The 18,088-nt window shown below is 39.6% G+C and overlaps 1 protein-coding gene across 1 annotated transcript in view; it reads right to left on the bottom strand.

Annotated features, from left to right (window-relative positions):
- The window catches only part of XPO4 (exportin 4), a 79,799-nt gene that overhangs the window by 30,725 nt on the left and 30,986 nt on the right, over nucleotides 1-18,088 (bottom strand). Inside the window, exons 5-6 of the mRNA XM_075719625.1 lie at nucleotides 7,380-7,496; nucleotides 6,442-6,595 (exon numbers count right to left, since the gene is read on the bottom strand). Coding sequence (XP_075575740.1) covers nucleotides 6,442-6,595; nucleotides 7,380-7,496 — 271 coding nt within the window. The remainder of the gene's footprint in view (nucleotides 1-6,441; nucleotides 6,596-7,379; nucleotides 7,497-18,088) is intronic.

Below are 18,088 nucleotides of genomic sequence, written 5' to 3'. Positions count from 1 at the left end.
AAATTAATTTAATTCTCAATACTTGTGAGGAAACAAGAAGTACAGAACTAGCACAACACTTTTTTGTAAGCACTCAAGCTATAACATAGATTTATGATAAGCACAGATCAGTCTACTATGACATCCTGAAGGGGTGGGGGGGCAGTGAGGAGGGGGGGTGGTGTTTGTTTTTTGAATGAAAAACATTGTAAACCACTTCTGGTAATAAATACAAATGTTTGTAACACCCCCAATTCCACTGAAGAATGAGTAACTCTCATTACAGTTCACTCTGAACAACACAGAAATCCAAGCTAAGAAACAGCTACCAGAAGCACGGCAATGTTTTACCCAGTTGACAGAACTTTTGGCACTGATTCCTATAGAGATTAGAAACTTCTGCTTGAATCTGAACAGATTATTCAGTAACATGTACCAAGCTCTACTGAAAAGCAGAAGAATATAACTAGATGCCTTCATGTATAAGGCTCATATGCTCACTAATTACTGCCTAGAGAGGAAGAGAAGACCATAATGTATAAGACAGATTTTCTTTTATCCTTGGCTACATACATAAATTTAGGCATTAGCTCTACGCTTGGTTTTGTTTCATGAGCTGGAGAAATAAGAGTAATCTTTTTTAAATTGTAAATTTGTAATTTTAAAATTGTAATTTGTAAAAAAAAGAAGATAAATTTGAAGTTTCATATGCTGCTTGGAGGAATATATTAAAAAAATAAAATAAAAGATAAACAAATATGTAGTCTTCCTCTCACTCTTTGCCTCTGTCCCAGGAAGGGACTGATGGATGAACATGAGTATCAAAATATTTCATACCGTAACGCAGCCACAAGGGTGTGTAACGTTTCACTTCAGGACTTCCCACAAATTCCAGTATCTGAGAATGGATACCACGGTCTTTTTCCTAAGGGAGGCAAGGCTTGCCCTTCCACAAAGCAGTAAATTAGGAACTCAGAAATCAAAGCTGAGATTTCTTCTGCCAGACCCCCATTCACAAATTTGTTGAGAACAACTTGGAAATGGAGGGAAAACTCCTGGAGTGCTAAGGCCTAAATATCTTTCTTAAAAGTTATTTTAATCACTTTACCTTTGGTTTTTGGAACATTTCTGGAGAGCTTTGTGTCAGTCCCAGACTTTTATTTTACAAATAAAAAAACTGCTTTAGAAAGGTAACTGCTTGGAAACCTGCCACCCAGTGTTATAATGCTAACATACTGATTATATTTGGATTTTTAAGACCTCCTCTGGCTTGCTAGCTAATCAGCCAAGCACATGGGATGAGTCTAGGAAGAACACTGACGCAGAGACTTGCTGCCCCCTATGGAGAAATGCTTCACAAACCTTTATGTAACTTACGCTCTCAGCAAACATATCCAGCATTCAGGAGAAGGAATATATGCTTAAATATTTAATTATTAAACACAAGTATTCTTAACTGTCATGAGAATGAAACAACTACTTGGTGTTGGAGACACTGGATTCAGATTCCATCTGTGCAGCGACAGGCATAGGAAGACCCAAGCTAATTTTAAAACTGCCCAATTCCGGAGCCGCTAGCAGTGTAGCCATGCCAGTACCAACTCTCACGTTGACTGCTCAAGAGGATTCTGCAGCTCCTGCTACATTTTGCTGCTATGGTTATACAGCTAATAGTATGCAAGCTAATCACTTTAAGCCTAGCTTACACTTAAAAGCACCTATGCAGAAGTGACTGCCATGCAGATGCAGCTCAAGCTCACACCTTTCCACTATATACTGGCTGCCATCTAAGAAGCTGATGACAAAGCATGGCAAAACTGGAAACTTAAAACCACTGGGACAAGAGAGCAGAAGAGAAAAAACACACCTATATATTTATCAGTTCCCCTTCATAAAAAAAGGGGTCCTTACTCGTCTCTTTTGTTCTTCTGATATTAATGGTTTTAAGATGCTCTTTCATTGCAAACTGATTTCAGAATTAATTCAGGAAAACACAAATGATGAAACACTAATTATTAAAAAGTTCAATATCAGTACAAACATGTTTAGTGCAATTATGACCAAATTCAGGGGATCTGTCAATCTTCTTGGTTTTGCCCAACTTTGTCTTTAAAAGTTGCTAGAAAGGATTGTCAAGAAAACACACAGTACCCTAGAAATAATTTCTAAACATTGGGGATTTCAAAGGCAGTACAGTTTTCACCTAAGAGTGGTAAGTCTGATAAAAGCAAAATGCAGCTCTCTTTTGCACTTTCTTAAATACAGCTTTTTTTACTTACGTTGCCTTTTTCTTTGTATCCCAAAGAATAGCCAGGATAGTACCCCAACCCTTCATCTTTCAGGTAAGGACAGACTGCTGTAGTAATTTCAAGATAATCCCAGGCCACTAACAAACAAAAGACCTAAGGAAAGCAGCCCTGTTGCTGAAGGAAATCTGTGTTGTCGCTCCTCGGTACAGGTTCAATCATTTCTGTAGCTGTGCAACAAATCAAACTGGGGACCTGAACCCGCTAAAAAAAAGTTTTCAGCCAGGTCGTTCCCTGCTCATATCACACTCATGGGAGGTGCTAGGGCAGGATACTTTTTCAGCAGCAGTGCCGACTTGAATCATTCCTCAAAACAAACCTCAAGTTTTCTGGAGCATTCTGTGTTTTTCATGCACTTCCATTACACATAACAGATGCTACCAATCTGGGTTGGACCGAGTTCAGATCTTGAAAGTCTGCAGAGCTATATGGTTCACAGGATCTCCCAGAAAGGTGTCTCATTCTGGCTTGAAGTATAAAAGACATTTTCAGAACAGAGATATGAAGAGCTTGTTCCTTTAACTGTGTGGCCGAGGAACACACATACAAAAAAAAGAAAAAAGGCGTTCCAATGAGACAAAAGCTTCAGTTTATACAATTGCCATCGCACCATCAACTTTAACGGAACAGCAAGGATGCACATTAGTGGAATGCATCCCATTGGGTTTACATAACCTGTATTTTAAATCCAATCCCCTATTCTACGTTCACTTGAAAATTTGCCAGCTTGCGTCCACGCAAGCAGAGGCACAAAATCCAAAACAAGAACTAAAGCTCAATTTCCTCTTTATTCACGTACTATTAGCACTGTTTACAAAAAGCTGCAAAAATCCGTACCTTAATGAATAAAGGATAAGTAGTTCTATGACAGCTCTTAATGTCAGTTAATAAACACCTTTTTGTAGATGGGAGACAGCTGGGCAAAATCTTATGTTCTGTTTAAGAACCTTTGCATTTGAGGACATTCATCACAAGTCCGTTAGAATGTGGCTGCCAAGAATAGATAAATCCCGAAGTTGAGAAGAAGTGAGAAACATCTCTAGAGGTAAAAGAACATAAATTATAATTACATTCTGACTCCACAGGACATATCATACATCCATGTCAAGGTGCATTAAAGCCCAGCAACATTCAGCTCCTTAACTGAAGACTTTGGACACTGATAATGTACTGGGAATGGGATCCTTGAAGGCACTCTTGTGAAGGAGAGGGCTGTACCTCTTAGTACTGATCACCTGTTCTTCCTTAATTAGTCAAAACATTCATTTAAGAAAAGATGCACTTGAAATTAGTTCCATCCAAGTACACAATATTTAACAGTGCTGTAACAGCACTGAAAAAAGAAACTCTAAAGAAGCCAGCATGCCACAACAGACTGCCATACGTTCTTAGTGCAAAATAGGAATCCTAAGTTATTGTCATTTCCAACAGTACTGCCAAAAACCTCTGAAGCATCCGCAAACACCAGGGGAACTAATACCTTGAGGTAGCAGATAAAAATAACAATAGATGATTGCCTGTGTGTTAGAAAATGAAATCGAAGAAACTGCACGTGACTGAAAGGAGGCCTCCTAGGTCATCAAGCCCTGCCCTTCCTACTGCAGGCATTACATCCCAAGACACTCAAAGATTATTGAGTTCCAACTTAAAAGTAGGTAGGTTCCAGCCTCTCTTCTTTCGTTGCTCCATTGAGATGGCTATTCCAGAATGCATCTTTCATGTCAGCTCTTCTTGCTAGCAATAGACAATACAACTCTTACTACAACTCTTCTGTTATAATTGGTGCCAGCACTGTCCATTTAACAATGTAACACATACTAAGTTATCCTGTAACACCACAAGTACTCTTGAGAAGTTATATATTTTGATCTAATTCTCGCAACTTAGTGATTTAAATAATGTGCCTCTTGGCACATTTATGCTACTTCCTTTTTTTAGAGATAAAGAATCTTGCTAAAAATTATATACAAATACTGCAGATTAATATTATGCTGTAGGGAATACTAAGAATCAATACTATCTTGCCAGGGGAAATACCAAGGAAGGAAAAAAACATGTACCTGTGGATACAATGGATCTTTTTACTCCAAGCTTCTAGTATTAAATTTATGCCCATTGCCTCGGCATATGTACTATCAAGATTTGGAAAGAGGATACCAAAAGGATACTGACTGATCAATCAACACAGCAATTCTTATGTAATGTGCTACCCATTTAGGCACTGCAGTCAAGTTAAGTTTCACTGCCCATGAGCTAACAATCAACAGTTACTTTTAAACCAGTCTTCTTCAGGAAAAGAGATTTATGCCGCAATATAATCAACATGGTGCTGTAAACCCCAACAGTTACTGAATCTTTGTCAGCTAAGACCCACGTTTCTCAAGAGTGATTAAAGCCATTACAACTTCTGTGAAACCGGGCTGCTACACAGAGGAGGTTGACCCACACTGGTGCTGTAATTCTTACAGCAAAATGAAATACCCAGTGGTAGAAAACAAAAAGATGGTATCAAGTGGAGCAGAAGTTAGGAAAAGATTTGAAAGAGAGCCATGTAAGAGCACTTGTGGTGGTTCACACTGAAGGTCCATCTGATCTCCAGAAGCAGCCGGAATTTCTTTGACAGCTGTATTAGCTCAAGTAGGCCAAGCAGCAGAAAACACGGTTAACCTTAAGCAGCAGTATGGCTTGCTCAGCTATTTCAATTAACACTTACTTACTAGCACCTATAGACTAAACCACATTTATACAGTTATAAATGAAAGCTGGAACTCCCAAGGCTTCACATCTTGTTTGTATGTATCTAGCTCCACTACTGCAAACCTTAGCCTAGGACAAAGTGCTCATGAAGAACTAGAACCTCCACTTTCAAACTGTAACAACATCAGAATTTGGGACTCTAGTCTCAGTCTTGGAGGCATATAAACTAAATTCCTCTCTGGACCCCTGCCAAATCACTTCAGTGATTAATAGGAGTGGGATATTTATTTTTAATCTGTGGCACCTTCCATAAAGAAAATATAACTGGTATTCTGCTTTACAGATGTGAACCAAGGAATATCCAGTTTCCAATAAATTTCACTTTTGCTGCCCTCTGCATAACAAACAGAAAAGACAACACAAACACACAGACATCGCCTTCTGACCGTCAAACCAGGAAAGTAAATAAAATCCTCAACAGTGGATTTGAAGGCAACATCCAGATTCCTGTGGTATGTGTAACTTAGTAGCAATTTCAAAGGGTTTTAAGAAAAAACTTTATAAACCAGCTTAAAAATTTGGCTCTTGGAAAGTTTGCTGAGCATCTTAAAGACAGTCTAGCTCTTAAAAGAAGCATTGTAATGTTTTACTGCAAGTGCTGTCTTAGCCCTCTGTTAAATAGAGAATGTGATCGACTATTTCTACAATATTCTTCTAGCCCGTTTTTTGGGCTGAGCATTTTTGTATCTTTTTTCTTCTCTCCCTCACTAAGACTCTTCCCGATTCCCATTTCCTCCTCTACTTTCCATCTCCACCTTTCTCTGGACTTTCATAATCAGCACACATCACAAAGATGTCAAAATGGAAGCAACAACACCTGTGTATTGGCAAAAAAAGGAGATGCCATTTCTTCTCTCAGCTAGCAAATACTTCTTCTTCAGACCAAAGAGAACCTATTACATGTCCTAGCATATATCCATGCTCTTTTATGGGGAGTCAGTTGAGCAGGCACATTGCTAGCTGATGGGGCATTTACCTGCCCCCTCCTCTTCTCTGAGGGAGAAAAGTAGAACAGATCAGATCTCCGCATAAAAATTCAACAGAGCTTAGACCTCTTCACCATTTGGTTCTGCACTAAAGCAGCATATTACGTTTCCTCTCCCCTGCACCAACCAGATAGACCATGAACCCATAACTGGGGGCTGCTCTGCTGAACTAGTTTTGCCTTTTATATAAAACATTTTAAAACGTTAATGAAGAGCAACAGCAGCTTCTGTATGTAAGCATCTATTAGCAAGCACGGGGTGACCAAGAGTACTAACGGAAGAACACATAAATCAAGAACTAAATGTAAAGCTTGTAAGTTTTACATTTTTCTCTCCTCACAAAGACTTTACTTATCACCTGGTAGAAGTGACCCAAGTCAGCTGAAATAAAGGGCCTGGCATTAAAAGGATATAATTTGGAGGAAGGAAGTTCCAGCTTAAGACCTGATTGGCTAGTGCAAGATAACGCTGAAACACTGAAGACATCTGAGCATTGAGGTTTTCACGTCTGCTGAATTCCTGAAGTACCTCTACTGTGAGCATGAAGATCTGCCGCAGATCGTCCTCCTATAGTCAGGACGAACACAATATATTAATAGAGTGTCTCAGTCGTTAATTAAGATGTTGATTAAAAAGAAATACTCTTCTAAAGAGAAAAGAATTTTCTGTTTTCACCCTGTTTTTCATTAAAATACAGAAAATATTCTGAAGTTGTCAGTCAGAACACACCCACTCCTTTGCCAAAATTAATAGATTGTGTTTATAAGGAGTAAGAAAAGAAACCTTCTCATAAATGCTAGTTATTAAAAGAAAAACTTAACAATATGTTTTAACAACTGGTGGAGGAGAGGGTTGGTCTTTGGCATGAAAAAAAGTTGGTAAGTTGCTCCACAACAGTCACTTTAAAGCAATGCCTTCACAAAAACATTTCTGCCTGGCCAAACAATATATCTGAGACAACCAGACTACACCATCTGCAATAATATTTTTAAATACATAGCTCTCCTTGGCTTTGAACCAAAGCTATATTTAAGACTATCATTGTTCCACAGAGTGTTGGTTTTGTTTGCAATTGGTAGCCAAGGAATTAAAGAGTCCAACCACATAAAGATCTGTAGCTCTACATTCATAAAATAGGCATAAAGGGATTGCACCTTTTTGATACAAGTTTTTAAAAAATACATTATCAGCTTTCCTGAAGTAGCCAGTATCTGCATTTATAATATAGTATTTGTCCTATTAAATGCTGTTAGGCACACACTGTACCTGAATGCGCCTGGCACAAAAAGGTACTTCTGCTTCTCAATGTTTAAAAAGACAGGTAACATATATTGATACAGAACTAGTTTACCTGAAATATACGTTTACAGTTACCATGGAACTCCATGCTTAGTCCAATGTTGCTGGTTTTACTTGAACTTGAGAACTCGCTCAACAACGCCGTTAAAATGGAACAGGCCAAAGTTTGCTATAAAAAAAATAAGGGGGAATAATATAACTAAAAGATGTCCAATAATGTAATACCACCTCCAACGTCCTTATTTTATTTTATTAGCATATTTCTATGACTATTACTTCATTTTTTTCTAACACAAACTAGAACAACTCAAACTTCCAGGAGTACAGATCCTTGGGTGAACCACCTCTGGGATCATCCAGGCTCCATCCTTGCAAGTGAAATTCAAGTATTTCAGCAATATAAAAGCTAGCACCTGTGCAATCACCACTACAAAAAGGAAACAAACTTATTGCAATCCATTTTCCCAGCCTTGCTGTTTACTTTCTCTTGCTGTGCACAGGACTTTACAGGTATTACTTTCAGGGAAGATTCAGTTTCCACTTATTTCTATTGATCTAATAGCTCAGGTCACTCTGAAGTTTGTTTTAGCCCTCCTTTGCATTTGCTACACTTACCATGTTGGTATATCGTGATTAAATTTATACCACCAGAAGTGATAAAAGCTAGTCAAAAACAACACCTGCAATACACCATCTACTACATCTTTTCCCTCTCCCCACCCCCCCCCCCCCCAAAAAAAAGAAAAAGAAAAAAAGGAGAGAAATATGCAGAAAGCCTGATGCTTGAAAGCTTTTGGATACTTCCCTCCAAAGCACAACAACCCCAAGCCTCAGAAAGAAACTTTAAAACTACCCTATTAGAATGATGTCTCTGAAGAGAGATAAAAAGACATATTAATTTTGGAGAAACAGATCCATGAAGACTGAAGGTTTAAGTCTCTTTTTCATTCTCAAGATTTAAGGTAAGGTAAATGAAATGCTTATCCTAACACACAACTTAAAAGCCAACTTTCCTTTATGAAATACACTGGTCCAGCCTTTGTCGCTGTTTTTTGAAATAAAAAAAGCTTTTTTTCCTGATGCCAAAGTCCAGTAACCATCAACACCAGTTTTAATATATTTTAACTGATCATTACATACAAAGGGGAGTAAATATTGTACAGTGGAGATGCAAGTAGTACTTCGGAAGTGTGCCATACACTACTGTAACAAGCACAATAGAAACTGTATACCAATGAAACAAAACCACTTTTTGTTAAAGAGACTTTCTTAACAAAAACTTCCAAATTACTGGCTATCCTCCCAGACTGTTTGGAGCCAAGGTGCCAGGGATGGACAGAGCGATAGGAATTGTTAAAGGGTCATGCATGCCAGCAAGTGTCCAGGGGTTAAACAGAAATATGCACACTACCTCTGAACACCCGAAAGATTAAAGTGGAGATGATACTATTTATGCAAGCTCATACAACAGCTGAGACCAGTGCCATCCACCCACCAACTGCAACATCTTTGTTCAGAAATGCCTCTGAAGTCAGTACCTTGACCCCCCAGACAACCAGTTATCTTAGCCAGTATACACTAAATTAACATTCTTACTTGCTAAATAAGTCCCAGACAGATTGAACATAGTGGCTTTGTGATAACACATGGGTTTTCTCTTCTTCTATATAATAGAGCTGTACAGTGGATCAGCATATTGATGATCAGTGGCAAAGTCCAAGTTTTCCCATTTTAAAGAAATATGTATTTATTTCAAGTGGACTATTTCTCATCTACAGTCACTGCTGTCACATGTGATAAAAGCAATGCTTAGCCAGTGAGAAACAACATCACACTTTAAACTACTCCAGCAAAAGTGCAATTTTGCCAGTTCTATACTAGACTTAGAAATATTTCTAATTAGCTCAAACATTTCAGTACTTTATTTCCAAATTTCTGTGTAAGCTATTTACACAATAAGTATTTTTTATTTAGAGGAATTCCAGATTTGATCCAATATAAAAAAAAAAAAATAGTGTAGGCTAACACTGCGTTTTAAATCCAACATTAAAAGTTCCATGTGAAAAGAATTAATCTGGGGGGGAAAAAAAAAAAAACCCAAACTGGAGGGGAAAAAAAAAAAGTTTGGCTCTAGAACAATGCTTCAGATAAGAATACATGTTTTTAAAGTAATAATGAAAAGTTGCCAGAGAACGCTGCCCAGTTTCACTACGTGCCAGGAGATGCAGAAGTCTCACAAGGCTCTCTGAATGCTTTAAAATCCAGGCTTTTATTTTATGCTTGAATTACTGACACACTGAGACTTTTCAGCTCAGAGAAGCCATGATGTAAGGACATCGTCAGTTGCAATTACAAATCTGTACAGTTTGATGCTCCATCACATACCATGATTACCATGTGGTATTAACGATTACAATAATACAACAGCCTGGCTAAAGCTAAGCTGCTTCTGCTTTATCATGCAAAGATTTTCACACCAAGCCACCATCCAGACCACCACAGGACAAGCAGGGCAGTGATGCAGACTACCCATCACTTGCAGTCAGTTGCCAATTACTGGAAAATAAATCAGTAAGTTCAAATGACAAGTGAGGAGCAATAGGAGAAAATGTTTGTTCCCATTGTGATTGCAAATAGTTAATATTAGCTGAAATAATAGACATCTTCTCCTTCCATTTTCTCCAGTTTGCTTATATGGTATATAATAATTTATCCTTTCTGTTTGGATAGTAATGTGCTATTGCATGATAAAAGCGTGTTCCAGATTTTTTTTGTGTGCTTTTCTCCTGATTTCAAGGAGAAATTTAAAAGGAAGGTTAAATTTTATGATTGATGGTACAGAAACCTCTTCAAAGGTGTAAAGAGGAATGGATGCAGCTAGGCTGACTGGATCTGCTAAGAGCCTGATAAAGCAGCTTGAGCAGTGACCTGCCCCCCTGATTTCAATAAGAGCTATTTCAGGTAGTTCTGACACCAGTACCTGCTTTGTGCGTGAAAGGAGAAGTGTGACGTTACTAGAGATTTACACACTTTATTCCCTCCAGCAGCCTAGCATACAGCGAACACCAGGGCACACTGCACCCCTCCGCTCTCTTCCTTCCCACTGAATTCCCAGCATCCTGCCAACTCCTTCACCTTGGTATTTCGACATCTGGGGTGCAAATCCTGCCCCATCCCACCCCCCATCCCAAGGGCTGTATGCGTGCTACAGGCACATCCATGCCCTCCTGTCACTCTCTGCATCTCTGCTTACCCCTTGCATCCATGAGGAATTGTAAGTTCACCCATATATCCAGGTCACAAGAGCAGGAGAAGACCAAAGATAAGACATTGGCCAGTAATTTAAAATTTACCTTAACAAGAGGGTGAGAGGAGATTGCTTGAGATTGGTTTCCTAGCAGGTAGGTGCCAACGCCCAGGAGTTTAGCTTACAGACAAGAGCAGAGGATCAAGACCTGTAACCCATCCTTGCAATGTCAATAGAGCTGCATATAAAACCACCACTGCCAAAACTGCCATAAGACTATAGGAATTTATACAGATTGTTGTGCATAGCAGTAAGATTGCTATTTTCATATAAATATTAACAAAATAATTAGCATAAAAGAACACATGCCCTACCATCTATTGAACTCTTCTGAATACGCAGTAATACTTCAGAAACTCTGGAATAAGGCTTAAACTTTACTAAAAGTAAAATTTTACTTTATGAAAAGTAACTACTGAAAGTTAACTACTAATATTTTGAAATACTTTTTTTTTTTTTTTAAATTTACATGTATGTTTGGTATGAAGACACTGTAAGTACCTCAACACAAATGCAGGCTATTAGAAGAAAGATTCCAAAAATCTGAAAAACAACAGAATTTTACATAAACCAATACAGCTGTGCTCTGTGAAATCAAATTACTTCCTCTTACACAAAATAATTGAATGCACTTAATACATGTAAAGTTCTAGGGTGGAGGGGGTTTTTTATTGTTTTGTAGTGTGGGGCTTTTTTAAGGTTTTTGTCATGCCACAGAAGAGATTAACAAACCGATTTAATAATACCATACAGTAATAAGTAGAAAATGCACGTGATTCTGGGCATCGTATTAAAAGTCAGATCTGAATGTCTACTGTGCAGTAATGCCATTAACTTAATACCAGTAAGAGTACACCTCTGAACCTAGTTTGACTCACTCGCTAGCAATTTCACTAGTTCTGCCACAAGTACATACCCAAACAATAACCCCATCTAACAAAATAAAATACTTCTCTTGTTGAAGGCAGACTGCCTCTGAGAATAGCTTGGCACTCACCCCAGTTAGCTTTATTACCAGGAATAAACTTCATGAAAGATCGCTATACATAAAATAGACTCTCAGCTGCTCAAACAGAAGATCAATGGGACTTGTGATAAGAGATTAACTTGGCAATCAGACACCCAGTAGTAACATCGTTTTAGTGGTTTTCTTTTTAAATTACTCTAATAAAACACAGACACTACAGAAAGACCATGCACCATTTTGACAGTAAACAACATTTATATAAAATTCATAAAACTCAGATGCAGAAGGTAAATGCAACTTATTCCTCCGAATGGAATGTCCCCTATAACAAAAGTTAAAGCCATAATGTTTGAAGGGATTTCACACTTGTGCCTGGACTGCCCATGGAATAAGTGAACTGCTTCATTTGAGGGTAGTTAGGTTACAAAGCATCTGGAAGGAAGAAGAGTTCAAATACAGCTTAGGAAAAAATGGACATGTGGTACACCAGCTCCAAGGCAGAAAAGCCAGATAAAGCAGAATGAACTACAACACCAAAAGTGTTTTCTCTGTTCTAAAATTCAGAGCAGAGATACAGCGAGATTGCCAGAGGTTTGATTAAATCATTCATTTTACTACAAAACCTAAACTATCAAGCAACCACCCCACCTTCTGCAAGTGTCATTTATACCTACAGAAAAATGAGTAAGTATATTTAAAAGAACAAAGGTCTCACCTGCACAGAGCAAATCATAACATCTACCCTGTTACGTTAGATCCCTGCCAGCCTGAACACACATTTAGAGGACTTTTTGTCCCCATCCGTATAATGTAAACTCTGTTACTGAAACCAAAGGGGAGCCACAAGAAGCATTTAATAATGTCCCTAAACCAGATAATTTTAGCTTGCACAAGAGCAGGAAGAATCAAAGAGTGAATCTATCAGAGGTAGAATTTGCTGTGCTGCTCCTAGGTGATAGAATTCTGTAGTGAGAATGTGTCAAAAGCAATTTTACCAAATAAATTGTTTAAAGCAAGGCTTCCTTCATAAAGGCGGTAATATACTTCTTCCCTAACTTCCTTCATAAGCACAGCTGTATTTGCTAATATTTTCAGAGTATCGAAATCCCCAGAACGTAAGCTGCAACTCCAAATGGAAAGGTTAACAGGATGGCCACAGGACAAAAAGAAATATCATTATGTACACAGAGTAACTGGGGCCACTCCAGCTTTTCAACTTGTGAGTATTGCAACTGGGGGAGGGGGACGGGGAACCCAGAAGCTGAAGTAGTAGTTCCCAACCAAAGAAAACCAGAATATGTTCTGAAGAGATATAAGCAAGCGCCAGGAAGAACCCACTAGATTTTATCTGTTTTTTCCCCTTCCCAAATGAGCCAACTGGCGGAAAAAAGCTCTAGAGCAGGGACAGGATGATAGGAATAGGACCCACAGCTGCAGTTTTGTGCTGTCAGCAGTAAGGGACTGGCTGGGCAGCGCACCCCTTTCCTCCCATTCCCTCTCTGCCACTGTGCAAAGACGGACAAGCAGCACCAGGTTAACACACCGCAACTACAGCGGCACAACGGGCGAGACCCTGCTTCCCTTGCTCGGGGGAACCAGGCAAACCAAGCAAGGGAAATTCCCAGGGTTGAGCTGAGAAAGAGAAAACCAATTCCTCTGCGAATCACTGGAGGCCACAGGAAGATGATCTTGCGGCATGTGAAGCATGCAGGCTTTGGCCAAAGAGAGAAGGGAAGTAGCAGCCTCTACTAATAATGGAAGAGGTCCAGGCAGAGTTTGCTGGAGCTTAGGGTGCAAAACATGCTTTTCTTTGTTCCTCTGGGGGCAGGCAAAGCTGTGAAGCAGAAATCAGGAGGAGGAAAAAAAAAAGTAATCTCGTCAATAAAAGTCAAGGTCTGAAAACCATTTATCTAGAGATGACATATCCTTCTGCAGGTTCTTGTCTGAAAGGCATCAGTTCAATCTTCACTCCTACTGTAGTTGCATGAACAAATCCAAGACTTTCAATTAAATTCAAAATAATGAATCATCCTGGCAAGTGCTGTTGGTGGACAGGCGTCCCCTCTCGCCCCACTTTTCCCAGTACACGTTCCTGGTCCTTCCTGCCTGCCTCTGCCTGCCATACTACCAGATATGCCAAATGAGCTGTGTTAACATGGCTGTGCTCCACAACAGATCTGCTTAAAGGAGGCTGGGGGGGAGAAGGGGCTTAGGAGGGAAAAGACTGGTTGTTATTAAGTAGACTCCCACACAGATCCAGTTTATTACTGAACATATATATTCAGAAGGGCAGCACCTCTGAGAGGAAGAGGGACTAAAGACCAAGCAGCTACGGTCAATAAACTTCTTAAAGAGGCTTTTCCCCTCAAGCCTGTTTATTTGTGTGTCACCAGAGTAATAAAAGAAATATAGGTGTAACACATGGAAAGGCATTTCTTCCTCCCCAGCAAGTCTCCGAGGTCTACAGATGAGGGCCTCCACACCTGCGCATCTCACGAGATGGCAGGATTGAGGAAATGAAGAGTCCTTGGTGCGATACATAAAACAGAGGGCACACGTCTCTCCTCTGGATCACGTCGCCTCACTTCCCAGCCCCATCTTTGAAACTGTAGCTCTACTGTAAATGATAATACTATCTAATATTAAAGTTATTAAGCAACTAAGCTGGAGTCTTGCTGTACTGCATCTCCAGTAAAGTAGGTGCTCTTTCAAAAGAAAAACTGGAAAACTTTAAAACCTGGTTAATATTAACCACTAAAAAATACTTATGTTTTAAAGTTCTCTTACATTTCTATTACCAAATTTTAACCTCACATTTGGAGTAGTTTCTGGATCCCTAAAATTGCCAAACCAATCTTTAACACGCTAACTCAGGCCTTTATAGAGCACTTGTCAGCATGAAGCAAACAGCTTAAACATCCTGGTTTAACATCTGGTTTTTATACTCAACATATCTCAAGGGCAGTAAGGTTCATAGGACAAGGTAATAATTTTATAAGACCAGAAGATACAGCTGAGGGTAGAGGAAGGAAAATAATATATGTATTTTTGTCAAAAATGTATAGAAATCATGACAGCCTCTCCAATTCCTACCCTATACCACATGAGAAGCAACAGCTAGACAGGGATGAGAAGTAAAATTCCTCTTAAAGAATAGAAATAAGAACAATAAATGCTAAATAAATGTAACTAGTTATCTATGCAGCCATTACTGTTGATAGATTAATTTCAGTGAAGATGAATGCCTAGAGTTCTGCTTATTAAAATTTCCTGCTGTTCACAGAGATCCATCCACAGCACATTCCTCAGCATTTTTAGGTAACCTGAAGCATCTGAATCTCCTCTCTAGCCCAACCATATACATCAGGAAACAGACCAACCAATTTACAGATTTTAGAGAGAAGGAACTGTTAGGATCCCAGAGCTCTTCCAGTAAGTCTTGACAAGTCTTCTTGCACATACAGAAAAATCTAGGCTTTGGATATGGAGTTTTATGTTAGAATACATTCTACCGTGTGCGTTGCAGATCTTAAAACACACAGCTTCTGTTGCTTCCCAGTCCTGTATCAGGCCTACAGCAGTTGGACCCCTCTGCATCTGCCTACTCCTATTCTGCAAGAAATCAAGGTATGATCCATATCCTAGTCCAGTTTTAAACAAAATCCATCTGATTGTGTTCACACGCAGATCAGTTCTTCCTCCCGGGAATCAGTCACCTTAGTTGCCAGGATTCCTGTCCTTCTGGCAGGGATGAAGGACAAATGAAATCCTTAAGCTATGCAAAAGCAGAATATTCTAATACAAAAGGAAAAGGCCAAGAAATTGCAGGCATTCATAGTTGAGAACAACTCGGCCCACGCAATTCTCCAAAAATCTTGGAATCAGTGACAGAAAACATTTATTTAGCATTTTAAGATTGGCCCATGATACTGTGTCTACTGCTAGAAGCTCCGTCCCCCAGAGATTAAAATTTTGAAAAGAGATCCTGAAATTGCTATCGTAGGGAGATTACAGACTCTCCTTCATGAGCAGGAGGATGGCTTGTATCGATGTTACAGGAGGAGCCAGGAAAAACAAAACCAGGAACTCCAAAGCTAATCCTTGTCCTCCCAGAGGATTACTACCTAAATTCATTTATAAATTAACAGGAGGCCAGACCCTCTATAGTTTGCTCTCCCTTCTCAGACAGGTGTTTCTTCCATGAGATACATAAAGGTCCCTACAGCAGAAAAGCAGCAGCAGGAGCCAACACTCCAGGTTCAAACCCTAGCTCTAACCATGCATCCTTTCCATCCCTGTAGTTATTACGTCTCCTTAGTGCCCTTTTACTTCCTTAACACGTACACCGTACTCCACTACTAAGAGATTACTCAATACTAAAGCCACCTTTTTCATCTCCTACCTACTTTTTCTTCCTCTCATCACTATTCCTCTCCTTCTCTTCCTTCCAATCTTCTTTCCATTTTTTCATTCTCAACATTCTTGCTCCCATGTCAGTTTGCCACAGCATTACTCAACATACTTTCAAGTTCCATCCTCAAAATACATCAATTTCTAAAGATATTTTTAACTAATACTTGAGAAGTTAAGATATTAAGCATATAAAATCCTGCAAAAGGGCACATGCAAAAGACTTAGTACAATCTACATTTGCTGTTCTACTCATTACACCAACCTTCAGGACTTGACCCTGACAACATGTTACTGAAAAGTCCCAAAGATTTTAAGGAGCATGAGTGTAACACACAAAACTGGTACAGATGTCTGACAGGAGCCAGGTGGAGGGTTGCAGGGAATAGAAAAGATTAAGTACCTACTTTATTCTTGTGTGATAAAGAAGGGCCAGGAAGCTTCACAGACAGCAGAGAGGAGAAACCAAGCGTGAAGCAAGCAAGGGACCACTTTGCTTTAAGAAGGACTTTCTCTCAATTACAAAACTGCTGTAGAAAGCTATTATCAACAGCTAAGAGCCATGTTTGAGCACTTTAAACATCTTTAAATAGGAAGTGACCTGCTGCTGACTCCCAAGTAGTTAGCGACAGGACAAGAGGAAATGGGCTCAAGCTGCGCCAGGGGAGGTTTAGGTTGGAAATTAGGAAAAATTTCTTCACGGAAAGGGTGGTCAAGCATTGGAACAGGCTGCCCAGAGAGGTGGTAGAGTCACCATCCCTGGAAGCGTTCAAAAAAACGGGTAGACGTGGCACTCTGGGACATGGTTTAGTCTAGTCTACCCTTAATTGGTTTAGTGTGGACTTGGTAATGTTAGGTTAATGGTTGGACTGGATGATCTTAAAGGTCTTTTCCAACCTAAACAATTCTATCATTCTATGTTATTTCTCAGCTACTGGAGTGAACCTCAGGTAGGAAGACACAAACGGGTGGGCGGTAGGTCAAAGGACACATGGAGCAGAAGTCTGGGAAGGATACAGAAAGAGACCAAGAGACTCAACAGAGAACTGGGAGTCAAAGGTGTGACAGACTCCTGAAACTTGAGTATACAAGGCTGGAGGCAAGAGTGCGCATCACATCACAGGAAAGACATGTTAAAAAAAGTGGAAGGAGTCAGGGGGGCACAGAGGGCTGGAAAACATCTGCTGATCTCTTCCAACACCCATATCCTAGCCTCCTCCTGACTTGGGTAGAGGTGTGTTTTTATGAATAACTAATATAAACACCTCTCCAGTGAAGTGCAGAAGCACCTGTGACACTGCATGGCACTGTCCTGACAGCACAACTTGGATCTTGAAAGCAGTACCACTCCTTTAGCTTCATACCATACCCTGAAGCATCCTTTGCTGAGACTCCACATGGCAGCAAGGCAGCTGCACCACTGTGGTTCCAGACAGCCTGATGGGCATGGTTGAAGACTACAGAGACACCAGTAAAAACACCCACCCATATTTGAAAATATAAGTAGATAATTCATTGCATGAATTATTTCATACAACCTTTCAAAGCTGTTATACATGTATACCGGAGGCATGCCCTGAACGCACTCAGAGCTCAGTTGGGGCAGGTACCGTGCTAACACACAGTTTTATTACTGCTTATTACTGTGTATGCCAAGTCCTGGGTCACGTGAAGCTGTGCCAGTACCAGAGCTTCTCTTGCAGGAAAGTCTCAGAAGATTACAAGAACATTTTTATTAATGAGAACTATTTTATAATACAAAACCTCATACGTACACAGGAGCACGTGTTTATAACCAGACTGCCAAACACTAACAAAGATATACTGTGCCTTGCAGAAAAGAAAAGATGTTCCAGCAGCATCACATGTCATTTTTACCAGTATGTTGTATTAGCATACTGGAATAGAAAACATCTTTATATACCGAAGACATTTTAAATACCCTTCTTAACCTGAGCACAAAGGCTTTGGAAAAACTATGGAGAAAGTAATACTTGTGAAGAGGGATAGATAAAGGGAAACGAAGAGCTGAGCCAAACTTGGTCTCTGTATGGTGGCAGCGAGTAAAACTTGGAAG

Source organism: Pelecanus crispus, chromosome 1, assembly GCF_030463565.1.
Source record: "Pelecanus crispus isolate bPelCri1 chromosome 1, bPelCri1.pri, whole genome shotgun sequence".
NCBI classification, from domain to species: domain Eukaryota; kingdom Metazoa; phylum Chordata; class Aves; order Pelecaniformes; family Pelecanidae; genus Pelecanus; species Pelecanus crispus.
The sequence above is the reverse complement of the archived record's forward strand: the minus strand, read 5'-3'. Positions and strand labels throughout refer to the sequence as shown.